Source organism: Eleutherodactylus coqui, chromosome 2 (assembly GCF_035609145.1).
Source record: "Eleutherodactylus coqui strain aEleCoq1 chromosome 2, aEleCoq1.hap1, whole genome shotgun sequence".
Classification (NCBI taxonomy): Eukaryota; Metazoa; Chordata; class Amphibia; order Anura; family Eleutherodactylidae; genus Eleutherodactylus; species Eleutherodactylus coqui.
This window is the reverse complement of record NC_089838.1, coordinates 155,696,035-155,718,755: the sequence shown is the minus strand read 5'-3', so window position 1 is coordinate 155,718,755 and position 22,721 is coordinate 155,696,035. Positions and strand designations below refer to the sequence as shown.

The 22,721-nt window shown below is 42.0% G+C and overlaps 1 protein-coding gene across 1 annotated transcript in view; it reads right to left on the bottom strand.

The window, feature by feature from the left end:
• MET (MET proto-oncogene, receptor tyrosine kinase) overlaps positions 1 to 22,721 on the bottom strand; it is a 131,502-nt gene that overhangs the window by 71,945 nt on the left and 36,836 nt on the right. Inside the window, exon 3 of the mRNA XM_066591808.1 lies at positions 596 to 787. Coding sequence (XP_066447905.1) covers positions 596 to 787 — 192 coding nt within the window. The remainder of the gene's footprint in view (positions 1 to 595; positions 788 to 22,721) is intronic.

The window sequence follows — 22,721 nt, the reverse complement described above, 5'->3', positions numbered from 1 at the left end:
GTTCCCCATTCTATTTGTCCTTCCATATGTTCCAAGTAAATCTTGCGGATTTGATGAAAGCATCACAACTGTAGATGATTTCCACTAATTACTTACAATTGAAAGTTAAAGTGTTAAGTTACGGTTTGTTACATCCGTACCAGAATTATATATTTAGACAGTATTACAGCTCATGCTTTGAAATTCAAAGTTATATTTTTGTTTGCAAATAGTAAAACTTTGGATGACATCTAAAGCATTGGAGTGAGATGACTAATGACAATACTATTAGTGGGAATTGGAAGACCGATACTTAGAGAAACTTAATGACTGATGTTGGACGTCAACACTGGCTCACAGAAATGTGCTACTGATCTTCTAGCGAAATCAAAGAGATGTCATCTCTGCACAGCGGAAAATCATTGTATCATTCCACATGCAGTTTGTCAACTTCCTACATTTGTATAGAGCATATAAAGTAGTAAGGCCACTAGAACATGAGAGCACTTCTGCCGTCAAGAACAGCCTCAATAGTTGACATACATAACAGACCTAGGCATGTTTCAAACTGTATAATTATGAATTCAGGATACTAATGTCTATTGATTGAGTTTACCTGTATAAAGCGTCCCTCAGATGTGCCTAGATTGGCAATGGTTAGGTCACCTTGAATGAAGACGGAAATGGATGTGAGCAGCACATTGTTAAATTGGCCCATTAATAAATCAAGACGCTGTACTGGCAAGGTAACTTCAAATCGATTTTCTTCAATTGGTGATGAACACTGGGAGACATTCTTCAAGTAAGTCTTGAAAAGAAACATAAAAGAGTTACCAAAATGATATACAACAGTATCATATTTAGAGTTGGTGCTAATCTTGTATGTGAATATATCCAAAACTTTGTAAACTTCAAGAAGCCTGAAAGATCTCTATAGGAAAAAAGTAAACTTGAATTTAGAGATGAGCGGGCGTACTCGGTTCAGGTGTTTTTGAACTCGAGCACCGCTTTTTCCGAGTAACTCACTACTCGGATGAAAAGATTCGGGGGACGGCGTGGTGGATCGGGGGGTAGCAGTGGGGAACAGAGGGGCGCTCTCTCCCCCCCCCCCACTCCCCTCTGCAACCCCCCCCCCCGCTCACCCCCGAAACTTTTCGTCCGAGTAGTGAGTTACTCGGAAAAAGCAGTGCTCGAGTTCAAAAACACCTGAACCGAGTAGATTCGCTCATCTCTACTTGCGTTACAATAAACCAATTTCAGTGCTGCATGTTTGGATTATTTATTTCATAAAGTGGCCCAAAACAGGAAGGGTAGAAAGATCGCACACCAGAGGAAATCTGAATAAAACTAAAAATGTTTGTTAATGTCAAATAGAAAAGTTCATAGAAAGGAACCCATCCAGGCAGGCTAGCATATCTTGAACTGAGTTAAAGGGGTTGTCCCGCGGCAGCAAGTGGGTCTATACACTTCTGTATGGCCATAATAATGCACTTTGTAATATACATTGTGCATTAATTATGAGCCATACAGAAGTTATAAAAAGTTTTATACTTACCTGCTCCGTTGCTGGCGTCCTCGTCTCCATGGTGCCGACTAATTTTCGCCCTCCGATGGCCAAATTAGCCGCGCTTGCGCAGTCCGGGTCTTCTCCTGTCTTCTATGGAGCCGCTCGTGCAGAATGCAGGCTCCGTGTAGCTCCGCCCCGTCACGTGCCGATTCCAGCCAATCAGGAGGCTGGAATCGGCAATGGACCGCACAGAAGAGCTGCGGTCCACGGAGACAGAGGATCCCGGCGGCCATCTTCAGCGGTAAGTATTGAAGTCACCGGAGCGCGGGGATTAAGGTAAGCGCTCCGGTAAGCTTTCTTTACCTCCCTGCATCGGGGTTGTCTCGCGCCGACCGGGGGGGGGTTGAAAAAAAAAAAAACCCGTTTCGGCGCGGGACAACCCCTTTAATGGGCAAAGCCTTTTTTCAAGTTTATCTGAGCATGAGCAGATTTCCATGCCACATAGACTGATGAGCTACTGGTAACTATATTTGTTTGCTCAACTTTACCTCCCAACAGACATTACTTCCAAACCAAACATATAGGTTTTCTCAATGAATAAAGGGAAATAAGCCGCTTACATGCTCCACAAGAACAGCTTATTTCCCAAAGAGGCGTAAAGGATCAGCATCTTAAGATCCAATATGCCCGATTCTTCTTTATTCCATCATCCTAGATAATTTAGATAGTCAAGCATTCCTGAAGAAATTGGTAGTTTCGACTTACATTTATTTGATGTGCATAGGCTCTATACTGGACGATTGCCAGGTGATAAAGTGCCTGACGGCCGTACCAGCAATCACTCAGTGAATGAAGGTGAAAAAGGCCAGAGATCGCTCTGTCTGCCCGCCGCCGTTTACAGTAAACAGGCAGTCATTCACAGATGAACAACTCCCTGTTTACACACACTGATGGTGATTTTTAGGCCTGCACAAACTGAACGAAGAAGCATTTTTTGTTGAAGACTTAAACAAATTTATACAGGGTGAAAAAGCTGTATTATGTGAATGTCTATCTTTAAAGTTGCCACAAACTTTAGATATTTGTTTGCAGATCCAGCCAACTTTGGTGGGTTTTGCTGAGAATCCAATGTAAGTGCATATATGCCATATACTTTAGGCCTTGGTCACACGGGCGTTTTTTTCGCGCGATTTGCGGATCGCATAATGGATCGGGGCCGACAATTCGCTGAAAAATCTGCACCTAGCAGCGTTTTCAGCAAAACAGCCCTGCTATCCTCTGCCACAACTGTGGCACACCTGTGGCACAGCTGTGGCAGAGGAGAACGATGTTCGCCCATTGAATTCAATGGAGCCGGCAATACAGCGGGCTCCATTGAAAGCAATGGGCTGCCGGTAAGCGCTGGATGAATTTTCGGGGAAGGGCTTAAAATATAACCCCTTCCCTGAAAACCATCCTGAAAATGTGTAAAAATAAAAAAAAAAAGGTATACTCACCTTTTTCCTGCAGCCGGAGTTCAGCCGCGTCCGGCCGGCAGTTCTCCTGAACTGCTCTCTGTAGTATTCAGCAGGCGGGGATTTAAAATCCATGCCTGTGGAATGGGCTGCCTCTGATTGGTCACAGCCCTCACCAATCAGAGGCAGCTCTCACTCACCCATTCATGAATTCAGCGCAGGGACCAATCAGAGGCAGCTCTCAGCTATTGAAGGACACCCCCGAAAATTCATCCAGCGCTTGCCGGCAGCCCATTGCTTTCAATGGAGCCGGCTGTATTGCCGGCTCCATTGACTTCAATGGGAGAACATTGTTCTTCTCTGCCACAGTTGTGGCACAGCTGTGGCAGAGGAGAACAATCTTAGTTTATGTTCTCAATGGGGTCGGTGCTGCTGCCGCCGGCCCCATTGAGCGCATATACAAGCGTTCTGCGAATCGGTGTGTCCTAAAATTATCGGCACATCCGCATCAAAGACGGACATGTGACCGATCCCATTGCTTTGCATTGGGTCTATAAATCTGCAGATCGCAAGCGCGTCTGCAAAATCGGACCTAAAAACGTCCGTGTGACCGAGGCCTTAGTCAGCACATTCTACCAATTAATTGATTGTACTGCCCATTTGTATTTTGATAGGGAGAGACACTTTGCTAGACACTTCTAGCAGTGACGTAAGGGTCCATTTACACACACAGGTGATCGCTCAAAATTCATCAGAAACTGACAGTTTTGAGCGATCATTTTGCATAGCTATTAATGGGCTAATCAGCCCGTTTGTACCTAATTGCATGTATTTAGAGACCATTGGGTGGTCTGTTCTCTAAATACATCACTATTGTTCTCCAGTGGGACAGCGGCTGTTAACAGCTGTTACAGAATTTTATCAGTGCTGCCTGGGGAGAACTCAGCATGCGGTCCTTAATCTTATCTCATCGTCCTGAAGGAGAAGGATTTCATGCAGACGTGAAGTCAGTGATGGTTGAAAAGTGGATGCATGGTAAGTGAACGATGGGCGCACATTTACACATAACGATTATCGCTCAAAAGATGGCTTTTGAGTGAATTTTGAGCGATAATCATTGTGTGAAGAAGGGCCTTAAATTTCATCTGGAAAAAAAAAAGGATTATGTATGCAAATTAAACTTGCCTGATCATTCTCTCTATTAAATTACTGTAAACTCCTGCTAAAATGTTGGACCGCGGGATGGAAATCGAACTGACCCCCATTATAGTCAATGAGGGGCTGATCTAAACCATTTTGTTCTGCCATACGTTTGAACAATTCAGCCAGGGGTTGCCGTTTTCCTGCTCCCCAAACGACGCCCTAAGTGGTTTGGAGAATATTCATCTAATGTTTGGATTTTGGGTGCAGACGACTGAATAAGAGCCCTTTTACATGAGATGATTGTCAGGCGCAAAAGCATCTGACAGTCGCCCCAGCCATAATCACTCCTGCGCCTTCACTCTGTCCTACCTGCGTCCATTCTCAGTAAACAGGCAGTCGTTTATAGATGGATGACTGCCTGTTTGCACAGGCGATTAGGATTTAATTTTTATGCCAGCACGATATGAAAGACGATTGATAGTGAATGAATCATCCGTCGTTCGGCTTATGCCGGCATTTACACTGCACGATTCCTGCGATCCAAATGATAACATTCTGGGTAAAAGGGCCCTATGTGTTGAATTCTATATATTAGTTCTTTTGCTTAATGTATAGCAGGATGGGCAGGTGATGCTCTTTATTAAAAAATGGTGGCCGGGACGTCGGTTCTGTAAGATACCTACCATTAATTTCTTAATAATTCCACTAAGTGTAGAATATATGTTATTACTGTAAGGTGGTGGCTCAGTATCTCTTTCATGTCCATGAATACAGTTACACTGTATCTCAACTTTTACCAAATCATTAGCGCTACCGTAATTATCAGTGCTAAAAATAAGGTATAAATCTGTATTAGTTCTAATGTGATACATTTTGTTCTATTTTCAGGTGTTTAATATAATTTTATGCACGCACATCAAATAAACTCCACTAATGTCTTGTCTGATTCATCATAGGTTTCATCCTCATAGAGTCTAGACAGTTCATTTAAATTCTGTAGCAGTCTATTGTACTCCAGAATCCTTCTCTCTGAGCATGTTAACTGCACTGAAAGTTCAATAGGAATCTATTAATTGGTAATGTGGTTAATATTGATGATTGCCTTTCATTTCAGACAGATGATACCAACCACGTATAGAAGTCCCCATGAGAACACACATCAATGAAACAGTCTGCAGCTCGCGGCTTACTATTTTTTTTCCTTTGTCGTAAACTCAACTTTCATTATTTTATTCTTTGTATATATCTTAATCAGGAGTTCAATGCCTGACGGGTTCACGCTGGTTTCCTGGGTTTTCTAGTAGTTCAGCCCAGGGCCCCTTCACATGAGCGTATACGCAAAAACGCAATGCATTGGCACCCGAAGCGATGCGCTTTTGCACATTTTTCTGCGCATATTACTGTAGTTTTGCGCTCGCAGGGCCAGTTCACATGGGCACAGGACACACCCTAGTGTGATGTTAAAGGTTATTTAGCTTAATGCGTTCTAGATGTGTTTTTCTTGTGAAATTGCATGCGCTGTGAGTGTGCATTTATGCACCTCCTATAGACTTATGCAGTCTTTTTTAAATTTGCAAATGCTCACAAAAATAGAGCATGCCGCAGGGTTTTTTTGTGCGTGCAAAACAGAGTGATAAGAATGAATTAATGGGTTCTATTCTCTGTGTATTGCTCACACATAAAGGGCTCCTTCAGACGAGCACACGCGCAATTGCACATGCTTCAGTGCAAAGAATTTGCGCAATGAACGAGGTAGCTTTGCATGCATTTTGGCGCATATTACTGTACTATTTTTCGCACGCAGGGCATGTTCACATGTGTATGCAAAACTTTCCCACCCCGATTCAAAAGGCTATTTAGCCTATGAGGTCCAGATGCGTTCTATTTTTCATGGAATTGCGCATTTGTGTATATATTTAGTGGATATTTGTGCACCTGCCATAGACTTCTATGGAGCCCTTGGTGCGCAAATATGCAGGAATATAGAGCAGTCCATAAAATACGGAACTGAGAACGAGCCTATTGCTATAATGACAAAGGGAGAAAAGTCGGCTCCTTAAAAACAATTCTTCAATTCAAGATCCATAAAATTATAAATGATGGGTACTACGTGACACCATGTCAACCCATCATTTTACGGATTTTTTGTAGTTGAAAAATAAGTGTTTTTAAGGAGCTTTTCTCGCTTTACTGTTGCTATTCAAACTGTTTGAAGGTAATTCTGTGTTATCTGTTTTGGAATCTATTGCTATCAATGGGTTCTGTTCTCTGTGTATTGCGCGGGAAAATTTTGAACACAGAAATATGGTCGTCTGAAGGAGCCCTAATATAGAAATAAATCATAACACTTATTTAAGGGTTGAATAAGTTATGTTTTTGGTAGTCATATGTTAGAATTGCAGCTCCCATGTTGATTTTTTTTTCATTATCTTTTTAAATGACTTTATATACACTGCAGCAGGGGTGTATTGGGAACCCAAAGTGGACCTGGGGAAAATAAACTACAAAGTGGCCTCATGTTATAAGTGGACCCAAACCGGCTGCAAACAGTAGTGTAATGGTACGGTTCTGGGTTGGAGTCACTAGGTTGTAACCGATGCGGTTCAATAGCGGAGTTGTGAAAAGCTGAGGTCGGTGCTCAAATAGTATTTGTTGCGGTACAGGAGGGGCAGGCAAGTAGTAAAGTCATGGGGAGCCAAGGTCGGGGCACAAGTAGTATGTCAAATAATAGAGAAGCAGGAAGGAGAAGAGCTAGTGTACTGACTGGGAGTGAATAACCAAGCACTGAAGGAGATACAGGGCCAGGTTTATATAGTGTCTTTATTTAGGAGTCAAGGTGGAGCCAAAGCAAGAACTGGACTGCAGGAGCTGGAAACAAGGCTAGGTTCAGCAGGGGAGCGATCAAAAGGGCTGATGACTCAGTAGGTAGATCTGATGCCCGGCCTGCAGAAGCTCCTGGGTTTGAGTCCTGACAGGTAGGCTGGGGTCACAAAACCACCAGGTGCAGCCATGTTGGCGATACAAGAGGAGAAGTCGATGTGGCTATCTGTGCTTCAGCAAATTTTCTACGAAGCACCAGACATTACATTAACATGCACCTATTTTTAAATTGTTAAGGGGGTTTTACCGAAATTTAAAGTTATCCCTGACCTCAGATGCTGTGGGCGGGGTCTGGCTGCATTGATCACATGCATAGCACCTGATTGCACAACCAGAAGTCAGGCAGGACTGAGATGGAGAAAAGCAATGGGGAGGTCGAATGACCGAGTTTATTGCTCTTTTGAAATGTGTTTGACTTCTCAAACCGCCATTGATCAGCTGTTATCTTTGATGGAAGTTGCAGCCAGTCATATATTCTCCTGCAGCCACTGCAATACAGTATCACATGCCAGATATTCGCATGAATGGCTGTCCTTGTAATATATAGACATGCTGGGTCTGCTGCTGATACTGGTTACAGAGGAGGGTTGCAAGCCTGGGACCTCCTCTCCATGAAGTCAATATGCCCTTATAGCACATCTGGAATATGGTTGTCTTAGTGAGCCAGCCCCTTTAAGTTTCTACCATATTTTATATACTTACATGGACTGTACATTACCTGAAAAAAATAGCTTGGTTTTACTATTAATATGTAACCCCCTCAAATACCCATTTGGGATGATTTATGAAGCAGCACTTTATTCCGTTTCAATATGTGCACATTAGTTTGCACATTACTGCATAGAATCCCCAAAGCAATTAAGCATTTCATGTGCACAGTAATTTGATAGATCTGCCTAATATATTGAAATTTACGGTTTTGTAGATACTAATTTGATTAGTGCAGTAGAATTAAGGTTATTGACTCAGACAAATATAATACACTAATTTGTCCTATAACCGGGAAAAACAACATACAATGCAATTCCCTAATACAATGTAAAACACACATTGCATGGGCTGAGCCTAATTGTACATATGATTCCCAGTGTTTTATGTTTAAATGATTAGCAAAGTCGTTTTAGTGCACACTTTATTATATAGCAATGATCCAAAATATTTCATGGCCTGTTTAAATCATACAGTCCAACTTGACAGATCCTCTTTGCCCATTTCCAGTCACTATGTCGCCATAAATACTCTGGTGGAAACTAAAAGAGTTATTTCCAGACGGAATTGGTGAAATTTCATGAAACACAGTAGATATGTGCAGAGTCATAACCAGAATAAATGATAGCAAATTGGAATGAATCAGACAAAGTTTAACCCTTTGCAATCCAATTTTGGATTCAGGGTTTCCTAGAGGGCTTTCTCTTTCTGCCATTATACAATGGCGCCACCTGCTGGCTAGAGCCAGTACTGCAGTATTGGACATGCTGGAGAGACCCCCAACAACAGAGCAGCCAGTAATATACAGTAAGAATACCCTGCCGAACGTCTTCCGACATTGGAGCTGTACAACCTTCAATCAGAATGTCTTTAGACGTCAGACAGTAGATTGGAAAGGGTTAATATTGTTTGCACAAGTTTCAGTAAGAAGTGTGCCCACCATGAGCACCTATACAGTCTTGGATGCAGGCATTGAATCATTAAGCATTCATATACCTTGTTGGGGTATAGCTCTCCTTCCCTGCATGACTCATGCTGTTTGTTGTTGGACAGTTTGTGGTGGGTGGCCATGTGACATAATGCGTCTACCTATAGTATGCCAGACACGCTTTAATGGGGATAAATCTGGGGACCGCACCACCAATCCATGTTTGGGGCACCCTGCAAGGCATGGATTGTGATGGCTGCAGAATGTGGACAGATAGCACAATCTTCTCTACCTAGCTTTAAACTCCTGATGAAAGATTGAGTTGCATCTTAGAAACGCGATGAGTCTTATTTAATGCACTGGAATCCATTTGTGGGTGTTCGGTACAGTCAACATCTATTTTGGCTGGCACTCACTTTGGCTTTCCACTGAGGATTTAGGTCAAGTGCATGGATACATGGTGGCATTCTGAATCTTTTATAACACGTTGGAACCCATTTGTGAGTGTTACACACAGTCAGTATCCATCTTTGGTTTTCCACTGATGATTCAGAGTAAATCCCTAGACACTAGGTATACTACAGGTGGGCTATGCTAAATCAGTACTAAGTCTGACTAGTAATCAGAACACCCACCATTGGTAGAGTCTTTGACCTAATGTTGGAATCCATTTGAGAGCGTCATGCCTAGTTTGTATCCATTGGGCTGGTACTGACTTTGGGTCTCCACAGAGGAAAAGAAAGGGTCCATAGATATATAGTGGTACTTTGTGAGGTAGGTCATGCTATGTCATTACTGAGTCTGACTTGCAGCTGGATTATCCACCAAGAATCTAGAGAAATCTAGTAGAGTGGCCTTTGGAAGATACAATATCTGATATCTCTATGGTCATAGTAAATTTTCTTCAACCTTTTCACCTTAATTGATTTTCATTGGGTTGGTACCCCTGAGGTGACACCATTTTTGGTGTTTAGGATCCCTGTTATTAGGAGATATAGGAGGGACGAGTCCATATCTGGGCTCCCCTCTCATCAATTTTGTATCTTTATCTGGCACTAATTGCCAAATTGCTCTGGTTTAATCTAAGTCAATAAAGGTTATTTTTTAATCCTATTCTGTGAAAAAAATTTTTAATGTAACTAGGATTTTTTCTGCCTTCTGTGAATTCCCAGAATGTGGACAGGCATTATCCTGTTGGAATATCCCACTAGGATGGAGGTCATGAAGGGTGTGACAACAAAGCACACCACTCTGTACACATACTAGTGGGCAGTCATTGTGCTAGAATAATCACCAGTACTGCTATCATAACTGATTATCCCCCACACCATGACTCCATGGTTGGACTTGTGCAGTGCTCTGAAATCACAGCAGGGTGGGCCCTTTCTTCTTGAAAATGCCAACGGATATATTCCAAGGCAGAATTGAAATTAGTCAATAAGCACAACTGTTCGCTATTTGAGTGTCTAGTTGAGTCTAGCAACACACCAGGTTAGTCGTGGCTGACAGTGAAATTGTATTAACAGAACACACTGCACGGGGGTCCTAGAATGCATGGGGGTCCTAACTTCAAGCAGTCGGTTTACAATTGTTCGTGGAGTGACTCTGATTTCAACAACTGCTTGGATCTGTGCTGCAGTGACCTGTTTATCAGTAACTGCCATCTGCACAACTTGGCGGTCTTCTATGTGGACCTGTGCCAGGTCTGCAAATATTAGAGCCTTCCTGTGTTCACAGAGTAACCCCTCTCTGCACTGACATTGCACTACGGCCAGTCCTTCGGGAGATTTCACAATACGATGCATCATTTCAAACATGCCAATTATTCAACCTCTCTCAAAGTCAGACATTTGGGTGTACGAAGTTCGAATTTGCATACTAATACAAGTACTTCATCCAATTTTTAAGTATTCAATACCCTTCATATGGAGAGACTTTGATCCAAGTTTCATACATTTTCTGCAACACTTTATAGACCAGTCGATCACAACAAAGACACAGTGACCGACCTCACTAAAGATCATGTGGCTGACTGAAGGTAAATCTGGGCTACCAAATTCCAAAACCTGTTGGAAAGCACCATAAGAGAAGAGATTGTTATATGAAAGGGTCATAAAGATGCCCATTGTTTTGGCATAAGATGTTCAGAAAGCACATATGACTCTGATGTTCAGCAGTCCATATACTTTCACCCATGTATTTTATATATTCCTGGTTCTCAGCTGTAGATTAAAATTGCTGCATACTCCAAAATGGATGAGGAACCATAAGAGATAAATTAACATGTTAATTGGATTATCAGATGCTCTTGCTGCTGCAGCAAACAGAACTCAAAGTAACCCAAAAAGACATCCAATGCGAACCTGGCCTAAGCTCTTCGCAAGACTGTCCATAGAAAGGACTGTTGTTATATTCCTTCTAACATAACTATTCAGTAACACATCTCAGATAATTGATAGGCAGATTAGTAGAGCACACATTATGAATTAAAGTGTAATTTTGGTGCAGTTTAAAATAATAAATGCTGAATCAGTCACTAATCTAATAAACGGCTGCATCATTCATCTTGCTGAGGGTGGAATAGATCACATTACCATTCTAATGCTCTGACAGCACTGTCTATCTCTTTCCTTATTCGGTTATTTGAAGGCATTTGGTTTCCCTTTGCATTAATCTGCATTGCCCTAGAGCAGTTTAGCGTCACTACCTCACATTCCTGGAGTTTTCTCTCAATGCACAACCATAAAATGTCGCCAGAAGTGTCTAGGCTTTACAATGTCTAATGTACAGTAAGTGGGGTTATCGATTGCTAACATGGATTTATTGTACAAAAGATCGATCTATCTTTATTGGCTAATCGGAAAAAAATTCTATTTGCAAGCTTTCAGAGCACAGAGACTTCTTCACAAGGCATATAACATAAGGAGCACAGAGAAAAAGCAAAGCATTTCAAAGTTGCATGGAGATTTTGTATATGTTCCACCCGTGTGGAACCTGTCAACACCTTTGTTCCATAAACTATGTTTTGGGACTCGAAGATAAGGGAATATGGAGTCCGGGGAGCTGCTTTTAATACTCATCGGGTGCCGTGTTCCAGTACTGTGCGCTTAGGCTGCCCGTCCATGCGCGTTTTTGCATTGCATTCCCCACGGCGATAATCCGGCCGCGGGGAACGCAGTGAATGCTTTCCATAGCGTTGTTATGGAAAGCACAGCCCCTGTCCACGAGTGGAGAATCATAGCGATTCTCCACTCACGGGCGGCAAATCGCAGCATGTAGCGAATTGCCGCGATTCTCTGCGGTGAGTCTATCTGTCAAATAGGCTCACCACGGAGATCCGCCGCGGAATATCACAACACCCGTGGACAGGCAGCCTTATATGTATTAGATTGGTGGACGTATAATTTTTGGTACCCACGTCAGTTGATAGAACATGGGCTTGCAATTTCCTGCACACCTTAACCAACATAACTGTAGTGAAGTGGGGTCCATCTGGCAAAATGTGTTATTTTCTTAAAAACTGGTTGTAACTGATTATTACAGTTGCAATAAAAAATAAATGAAACCAGGGGTGTGGCTTGGAGAGGAGCCAAGAAGGCAGCTGCAGTGTCAGCTCCGCTCGGCAACATCACGCCTAAAGTGACTATCACAGCAGCACAAGTGATATACACGCAGGATTCACTCCTGCACCTACCCAGGACTGCAGAGATGACAAGGAGAAAGACAATCAAGGCTAATCCCAGATGCCTGGAGGAATTTTGCACACAGCGCAGGTCCCCTCTAGCAATGGCAGAGATGGGCATGCCCACTTCTGGCTCCCCATCGGAGGAGACAAGCGGCGCTGAGGAGATCATATCTGCAGGAAGCCAGAGATGTGGTGAGTCCAATCACGCCAAAGAGAGAAGCCCAAAGGTCAGGTCAGGGGAACGGGCACAGGGGGCTTTCAGAGCGGAGAGGCAGACTGCCGTTACAGAGGCATTCACTACAGCCAAGATGGTGCTGACCATGCTGTCTCAGTGCAGCAACAGCTCCCCTTCAGGCAGCGCCAAGAAACAGAGGCCAAGAATGTCTAGCAATGGAGCTACACAAGTTAATGTGCTGCTATAGTGAATGGAATTGTAAATCTCTCCTCTACAGACAAACGAGCCACTGAGTCTTTTATTAAAGACGCTATCATAGCATTGAGAGACACCATACAGGCTGACTTTAAAAGCTTCTCCTCCAACGTAAATGCATCTGTCTTAGAGATCAGTAACAGAGTGGAGCACACAGAGAACACGATGGAGGAAGTGGTTAAATCTCATAACGAGCTGCTAAATGTCCATTATGCTTTGGAGGGGGTGGTAGTAAAGCTACAGAGCAAGCTTACAGATTTGGAGGACAGAAACAGGTGTAATAATAATGTAAAGTTCCGGGGTGTCCCAGAGTCTGTCTCCACAGCAGAGATCCCAGGGTTCTTGACACGGCTCAGGCAAAAAATCCTACCTGACATTCCTGAATAGGACTTGAAAATAGATAGAGCACACAGGCTGCCCCTCCTAAATTTTGCAAGATTCCATCCGTGAGATATTATAGCGCAAATACATCATTACAATACTGAAGGAACTTTAGAATACTAAAGCCGCAAGAAAACTACAAAGTCTTCCAAGCCCATACTCAGACATATATCTGTATATAGCCCTCTCACAAGCTACAATGGAGGCTCGGAGAAGCTTTGCGGGAGTAACACTGGCTTAGAGACACACAGGAGTTCCATATTAGTGGGGCTTCCCAACTACATTAATAGTACCAAATGAGAATACTACCCACATCCTTTAACAAAGCAGCAGAACCAGCACTGGAAAGCATGGGATATCCCTATTCAAGCCCCAAAGCAGAACCACACAGATGCCAGAGAAATCTTTTATCCCCCCTTCTCATGTCGAGTCACCTTTAGTGGGACCATAGGTGTACCGTCCGTGGTCGCAGGGGTCGTAATTGCAACCCGGCCTCTGCAGTGAGGGGGCCCAGAGGCCGCACTCCGCCATATACATATGCACATTCAGTGCATTACCAGCTGGTTGCACTGTCCGCAGTACCACAGTGATCACATGGCCAGTGCAACCAGCCAGAGAGGAATCCGACACAGTGCCGAATAGGAGGAAGGAGGAGGGTGGCAGCCACATAGCCTGGCAGAGAGTGGAGCATCTACTTGTCCTGCTGCTCTGCTCACATGGAGAAGTGGTCTGGACCCCGGGGTATGTGTGTGTGTATATATGTGTGTGTGTATATGAATGTGTGTATGTATGTGTATGCCTATCTATTTATCTCTCATATCCATGTGTCTGTCTATCTCATATCTCCCTCTCTCTATCCCTCTCTCTATCTCTCTAAAATTGTATAAGTTATACATCTCCTTGTATATAATCGCACACTTAGCACACAATTAAAAAACACATCAAAAACACATGCTGTTTTTAATAGTGTATGCAGTTTCAGTACTATTGTACCTTGTCACCACCGGAAGCTAGGGGTTTGTCATAATTTAAAAAAAAAAGCACACTTACTAAATTGGGGGACAAAATTTCTTTGGAGGTGTGGGAGAAAGCATTCAAGTCATCACTGAAGTCCACAAAAGGTGCAAATGAGATGGTATTATTCTCCACAAATTATAGCTAGTCGCATTACTGGAAATGATGGAAATCCTGTGATCCTCCGAAGTTATAGGAATTGGAAAGTCGAATGGCAGAACATGGCCTATTCGAAAAATGGTTAGCCATTAGATCTAATACATATCAAAAGTACGTAGATGTATGGGATCTGTGGACCAAATTTTATCAACACTGAGACTATGCCATTATTTGGTAAATGATGCCGAGTTAAGGTTATGATTTTAGTTACAAATGTCAAACAAGGTTGTTTAGTCCGAAATATGTAGATTTACTCAATTATAAAACTGCTTCCTAAAGGGCAGTTTAAGATGATAAAAAAAACGTTAAATTACTCAGGAAGATGATAATATGTATAGAAAGGAGTAATATAAAACTGTGGACAGCAATGGTAACAAGTATAATCCTATTCTATATATTTTTTTTATATTTGTTGTATGCTATTTATCATTTCCTCCTGATTCAATAAAAACATAATGATAAAAAATAAATAAATGAACCCTTTGGAAGTACCTGCATTTCAGTATTGATTACCAATAACATGTTGTCTGATTGTTCTCTAAATCACAATTAGAGACAAACACAAACTAATAACATACAAAAAAAAATTGTACCATTCAGGTTTTTTATTGAACACACTGAGTTCCACAGTGCAGTCAGACAACATGAAGTTCCAGAACAGAACCTCCACCAAACATTTCATGTAGCTGCAAAGAGATCTGCACTACGTTGAGGAGGATTTGTGCACCTTTCCTCCCTGAATATGTTTGAGTTCATCAATATTTCTGGGATGCCTTGCAAGGACAGTCCTTTTCAGGTCATGCCCTACAATCTTGATAGGGTTAAAGGAGTTTTACAACATTTTAAAAAAATGGTAATTTGGTAGGTAATGGTGTATAAATAAAATAACCATTACTCACCCTTTCATCATGCCTCAGACCCAGCGTCGCTGGCTTGGTTCCCTCTGCTAGTTGTTCACTTAAATTTCTCTCTGCACTGTTGAGGTTTACTCAATGTGCCCAATAAAAGTCATGGACGGTATAACTCTGTGTGTGTTATTAGTTTAGTTAGATTGTATTTGTCTATAACTGTGACATAGATAGCAATCAAACCACATATTATTAGTAATCAATACAGAAATCTAAGTAATTCCAAGAGGTTCATGTACTTTTTCTTGCAACTGTATGTAGCATTTAACAGTATATAAAAATTGACAAAATGACCAATGATAAGGCACCGTCGACTTTTCTCACTGCAGTCGCCCCTTGGCTGCCCATCCACTGCAGAACTAAATTTAAACTCCTCAACCTCACCCACAAAGCTCCCCATGGTGCCGCACTACCGTACATCGCCTCCCTCCTGTCTGTACACTACCCAGACCATACAGTCCAATCTGCTAATGCACTCAGACTATACAACCCTCTAATACGAACCTCACATGCTCGCCTACAGGACTTCACCGGAGCAGCACCCATCCTCTGGAATGCTCTACCCCAAGGCATCCGGACAATTCCCGATGCACGAAATTTCAAATGCGCCTTAAAAACTCAGGGGAGGCATACCAAATCCCCTGACCTAGTCCCCTTGCCCCTCCCTATGCCTCCCCATACCTTCCACCCTGCCTATCACATACGACCTCGACCTCTGCACCTCCTTACCGCCCCAACCTGTTTGCTTTCCAATAAACAATTTTCATATGGAATCCCCGTACTGCCTGTGTTCCCCCATGCCAATCCCCCCTTGTACCTCCTGTATCACACCCACTACGTTTGTTTCAAACTAATTGTATATCCTATGTAATTGTTGTATTGTATGTGTTTCTCCCATGCTTGAAAGTGCTGCGGAATAAGTTGGCAATATACAAATAAGGATTATTATTATGATGATTATACAGTATTCTATCAAACAGTTTTAGAAGCACCGTATCTGTATATTATGCTTGATTTGACTAAATACAAAAGACAGCTCCAGGTAGACGTTAATAAATTGAATGTCAAATGTTATTTCCATCACTCTATCACTGAAATACGGTGTATTCGTTATACGGTGGTGTGATGGTGGTGGTGGGGCATCTGTTTTCTAATACTGTCTTACTAAAATGAAGCATTATTTTGTGTATAGAAATCCATACCCTTCTTTTTCTATTCTAGGCTTTATTTTGACTAAGTTTTCTATTACTGCTGTCAGATCGTTGTGATCAGTGTGAAGGCTTTTTATTATGCAGCTGTGTTATTACTTTTAATTTAGTCAAAATTATTAGACCAAATGATGTGTATGATTCAGTCGATAAGGTCCCTAAGGAACCATTTGTCTTAGTGTAGTTTATGTTATCTCGCTAGACAAGCGTGGAGGAAGATAAATCTATATGAACTATTGTGGTTTTTTCCTATAGGACATTGCAATAGTATACTTCAATTAGACTGCACAACGAAACTAATGCTATTCATATGTAATCTTTTTATTAAAAAATTAATGTAAAAATTTGACTGTTTCTAATTTTTCAAGGCCTTTTTTTTTATTTTTGTTTCCCAAAATATAACTATGTAATAGTCAAGTAATGAGATGCGTAACTTTACAGTAAAAAATAATCCAATTTTTTTGATAACTTAGTGAAGAAACATGAAATTAATGGTGCTTTAAGTATCATTTTAATATTATATTCTTACTTGTATTATTAGTTGTTCTAACCTCTTAATACTTACCATGTGATGAAAAGGGTTTTTTCGCACAGTGATACTGATCCACCTCTCGGGACCCTCGCCGATCAGCTGATTGAGGAGGCCATGGTGCTCGAGTGAGTGCCACAGCTTCTTCTGAGGCCTGTAATGTCATGTTCCTGGGTCACATGGCCTGATAGCAGCTCATTCACATTCAAGTGCTACACCAGGGACAGATGCTATAAAATGTATGGCACTGCGACTGGTATGCAGTGGAGCGTCCACAGCACTTACCTGAGGTCTGTGGCCACTTCAGACAGCTGATCAGCAGGGGTCTTCAGTGGTTGACCATTACCAATGTGACACTGATGAACCATACTTATGATGGGTCATCAATATCTCTAATCCAGAAAAACTCCTTTAACATATTTCTGGGTTTAATGTATTTGATATTCTAACTCTCTCTGTCTCATAGGTAACCAGAGATATACAGTAATGTGTAAACATTGTAGGCATGTGTCAAAATATTTGCTGCAAAGTAAAAAAAAAATTTCAAAAATAGGGGTTTGATTGTGCAGCAGGGCAATGACCCGAAGGATAAAGCCAATGCCATTAACAACTATCTTTATTGTAAAGAAGAACACGGAGTGTGGACAAGGAGGAAAAAAAAGAGAGGGGTGGAGCAAAACCCGTACAGTCGTGGTAATTGTGAAGGATGAATCTACGTATAAAGTGAAAAGAGTAGAACGATATCTTCAATAGTGGAGGTGCTGCCTGACCAGATGACGCACCACCTGGGTGGGCGTAATAGAATAGTACTAAAAACTGGCAGTGAACTTCTCCTGTCTCGGCTGATGCTGACCACACTCTCAAAGAGGATCTCTGTACTAACTCCTTTGGGACCCAAAAATTGTATGTTTTAGCCACTTCCCGCTATATGACATACATTTACGTCATGCAGGTGTGGGGTATGTATGAAGAGCGATCGCGGGGCGACCTCTCTTTATACAGTGCGGGCGTCAGCTGTTTATTATAGCTGACACCCGTGGCCGATCGCAGCTATTAATCCTTTAAATGAAGCTGTCAATTCTGACAGCAGTTATCAAGTCTCCCAGACGATGTTCGGGGGTCCCGTATGGCCCCCCCGCGTGAGATCGCAGGGAGCCGTACATGTGTCATGACAGCTGGGGTCCTTCTGAAAGGCCCAAGGGCTGCTTTAGCAGATTGCCTAATCAAGCCGTCCCCGTGGAGTGCTTTGATAGACTGCCTGTCAAATCACAGTATGATGCAATGCTGTAGTATTACATCATACTGCAGGAGCGATCAAAGCATCGCTAGTTGTGGTTCCCCAGGGGGGCTAATAAAAAAAGTAGAAATAAGATCAAGTTTTATTAATTGTAAAAAAAAGTAATAAAAGTTTAAATCACCCCCTTTTGCCATATCTATAAAAATACATATTTGGTATCATCGCATCCGTAAAAGTCCGATCTATCAAAGTAGCACATTATTTACCCCAAACAGTGAACGTTGTCCAAAAAAAAAAATAAAGAACACCAGAAATGCATTTTTTCAGTCACCATGTCTCCCAGAAAAAATGCAATAAAAAGTGATCAAAAAGTCATATGTATTCTGAAATGGTACCAACGTAAACTACAAGACATCTCACAAAAAATAAAAAGTTATTGCGTGCAGAATATGGTGGCAGAAAATAATTCTAAAAAATTAAATGTCTTTGAAAAAAAAATAAAAAAAATACAAGTTTGGTATCGTAGTAATCGTACCGACCCGTAGAATTAAAGGAGTTGTCCGCCAGATGAAGTTAATTTTTTTTTTGGAGATACAACCTGCAAATACAAGCGAATAAAATACACACTAAACCCCCATTTAAGTAGCCCTTTCCGCTTACCTGAACTAGCTTTTTATCTTCTTTGTAAAAATTCTCTTCAAAGATGGCGCCGGGGGTCTTCTTCTATGGTGCACCGCGGGACTTCTGTCATGGTGCACCACAGTATATGCTCCGACGTGCGCGCTCCCGATGGTGTGTTCTTGGCTCTTCTGGCTCTTCTTCCAGCAGCAGCGGCAGGCATATTAGCACTTTCTGCTTAGGTTAAGCAGCGCTGCTGATTAGAGCCACCTGATTGGCTCTTCGGCACCACGTGACTACACAGCGTGCACCAATCAGGTGGCTCTAATCAGCAGCGCTGCTTAACCTAAGCAGAAAGTGCTAATATGCCAGCGGCAGGCAGACACTCACTCCACTGGTATCTGAAACCAGGAAGTGAGTGTACTGCGCATGTGCCGACCGGCGGCGCGCGTCCCCTGCAATGATTAGGGAAAGAGCGTGGTCCCGGCGGAAGAACGAAGGACTGTGCATGCGCGGAGGGGAAGAGACGCGTTCCCGCGCCGACGAGAGCTGCTGCCGGCCCGACAAGAAATCCAGACGATTTCTTGTCGTAACCTGGGACGACCGAGGGGCAACACAGGGGGGGGGGGGGGGGGCACTACTAAAGGTAAGTGAATAACTTCTTTTTGCAACATTTTCCATGCACAATGTACATTACAAAGTGCATGGAAATGTGCAAACAGAAGTAATGAGATATGATGTTTATGGCCGGACAACCCCTTTAAGTCATCATGTCATTTTTGTTCAACCTGGAGTGTTGCGCCTCCTCCACTGCCAGGTTTAAGAAGAACAGGGGATCCTAGAAGTGATGGACTTCTGATTTCAAACGTCTGTCTGGAATTACATTGAGAAAGAAGGAGTTGAGCAAGCCTACATCCACAGAAAATCAGTGGTTAGTTCACTAAGATGTTTGAAAAAACTGCTCTGTTGAGTTCCTTCAAAAACTGTGTGCAAGTGTCCCAATAAGTACTGATGCTGTTTTGAATTGAAGGGGTGGTCACACCAAATATTGATTTGATTTAGAGTCCTGCTTTGTTTATTCATTCTTTAATTCGCTTTGCATTTTGTTATTGTGAAGGCATTCTTACTTTGCAGCAATGTTTCTACACATTTTTTGCACAGTACTGTAATCCAAATGGACAATTCAACTACAGCACCCCCCTTTCCACAATTTGGATTTGGTCCTCTGTTGGCCTTAGAATTCGTGTTAAGTATTTCTACTGCATTTTATTTTTTTGATCATTTGGTAGGAACTGAGGCAAGCTAGCACTCTGTAGAACTAGAGTTGTTTGGTCATCAACAGTAATCAAGTTCAAGTCGGAAATGGAGAGACAAAATTATAGACAGATATGCAGGGGCTGGCAACAGCTGGACAATGTATAGAACAGTTCTAGGAAGAACCAAGCTGGAAATTACCAACAGTGACACAAGGAAGTGCCAGAGGCCAAGTAGGAGAATGGTAGAGGAGAAGGGGCAAAGAAGAGCAACCAAATAGCTGATGGGCTCTCTTTCTGGCTGGGGATAAAAACATTCAGTCTCCAGCTGCAAGAAAGGGTTATTACTGTTAGAGCAGAGGAATAGTCTACATCTGGATGTGTTTCTAGAGCAAACAGATGATCGCTTCAACGAAGGTTTGAATACATCATTGAAACGTATTATGAAGGCATATGTACTATAAATACAGATAAACAAGTTGTTGATCCAACCTGATCACCATTTGGAGCCAAGATATTTTTTTTCAACTTTGTAGGGCAAATTAGACCTTAGGATATATTTGTCTATTCTTAAAGGATTTGTCGAGGAATTCAATAAAATGGCAATTATCCAAGTTTTGAGAAATCTGTCCAGGGACAGATGAATGCATCTCAAGACCAGACCTAGCGCCACAGTGTTCATTATTGTCAGATTTATTATTCAGTTTGACTTAAATGAACAGTGCGGCATTAGGCTATGTCCCACCCAAAGCCTCTTCCTGTTCCTTTAGGACAGGTTTCTTACAGCTGCATGGACAGTTGCCATTTTGTTGAATTCTTTAGCTAGAGTTATAAGGGTTGTCCACCTTTAAACTACTGATGACCCATCCTCAGGACAGATCATCAATAGTTGAATGACAGGGTGCATCGCTTGGGACCCCCACTGATTAGCTGATTGACTGGCTGTAAAGTGTCAATCTGTTGCCAGAATACACAGCTCTGTACACACTGCAGTCACCCGGAATGATATTCAAGTGAATCGGAATTGTGCTTGCAATAATATTCTGGACAAATGCAGTGTGTACGGAGTTCTGTATTTCCTGCAACATATCAGCTCCATACACTAGCTCAGCAGCCCTATTGATTGCTACTCGAGTGTGCGCAAACATCGAGTAGCCAGTGGTCCGGCTGCACATACCACACTGACTTTTGGGACAGCGCTGGATCAGAAAGCTTTGTAAGTATAAGTAATACCTCCCCAAACTCCAGGGAACTTGCTGCATAACTGCCATAACTTAGTTTATAGTGCTAATATATGGTGACAGGTTCCCTTTAACACTTTTACAGCTCCAAGATACATAACATATTCATTTAATGTTACCTGTGCTGTCATCTCTAGAGTCTGATACCTTTAGCATTGCCATGTAGTATGGCTGTCAAAGCGCCGCCAGCGCTGGCCATGTCCAGAATCAGGGATGGGGTCCAAGGTGACATCACAACATCAACCCTGCACTATGTGATGTGCCTGCTGGTGCATGCTCAGTGTCATTTTGGCGCTGGACGCCGAAGAAGAGACAGCTCAGCCAGCCTATCAGTGTCAGTTTGGAATATTTTAAGTGGTTCCTCGGTTCAGAAGGTGCTGGTTATAATCTATGTATACCGATCAGTTTGTTGCATGTTGAGTTCTGTGCTCTATGGTACTAGTTCTCAGCCATTTGTGTGTTTAGTGTCTGATGTGAGCTTAGTTTTGCACGATACCTTCTGTTGCTTAGTCTCCCTAAATATCTGCTCTTGTTCCTTCCTGACTTTGGACCTTGATTCATTCAAAGAGTGAGGTTGTTCTTCTCGGGGTGGATGCTCCGCTTCATGGCGGGTACAGTCACAGTGCTTCAAGGAGTACTGTTTAACTAAATATTTGCTTATTTTCCACTGCAACTGTTTATATCCTTTGTAAGGATACTTTGTGTTTCCCATAAACTCGTCATGTGATCTGTCCAGGTATCCAGTTTCTTAAGTTTTGCCATTGTTACATCGACAAGCATGTACAGACATGACAATGGAAATCTAGAAGAATCACCAAAACTGGTAAAAATGTATCTGTTCTAGTGCATGACAAGATCATTTCTTCCAAATTATTATATGTATATTATTCCAGAAGTGTAAACCAGTAATAAATAGTCCATCATTGGTATAATATTGGATAATCCTGGTTCATGTAGACTCACCCTCTTTAAGACCCATAAGGCAAAAAATCATGTCACTATATCATAAGATACATTTTCAATGTCTTGACGTGAGGCATAAGAATGTGTTCAATGTGTATGTCACACAGTGTATTAAAGTATAATGTGCTTAAAGCTCCATAGCCTGACAGTATTTTGATTTACTCATCTTTTTCAGCTTTACAAACACATGGAACACATTTGCTTTCACTGATGTAATTTCAATGCGGGATACTATGGGACATAACCTTACTCTGACCTTGAATATCTGTGATCATTCTAGCCACATATTGGTTAATATACCAAAGCCAGTAAAGGCTATTTCCAATATTAACAAAGGCATTTATGATGTAATGACAAATCTTAGGAGGGTTGAGTTATGAGAGTCAAGTTTTCTTGAATTACCATTGCTGATCACAGGATGTATAAAATGCAACTAGCAGTTTTCTAATGCTTATTGTACTTCATTGCTCACCCTTTAACATCTATTTACACAGTA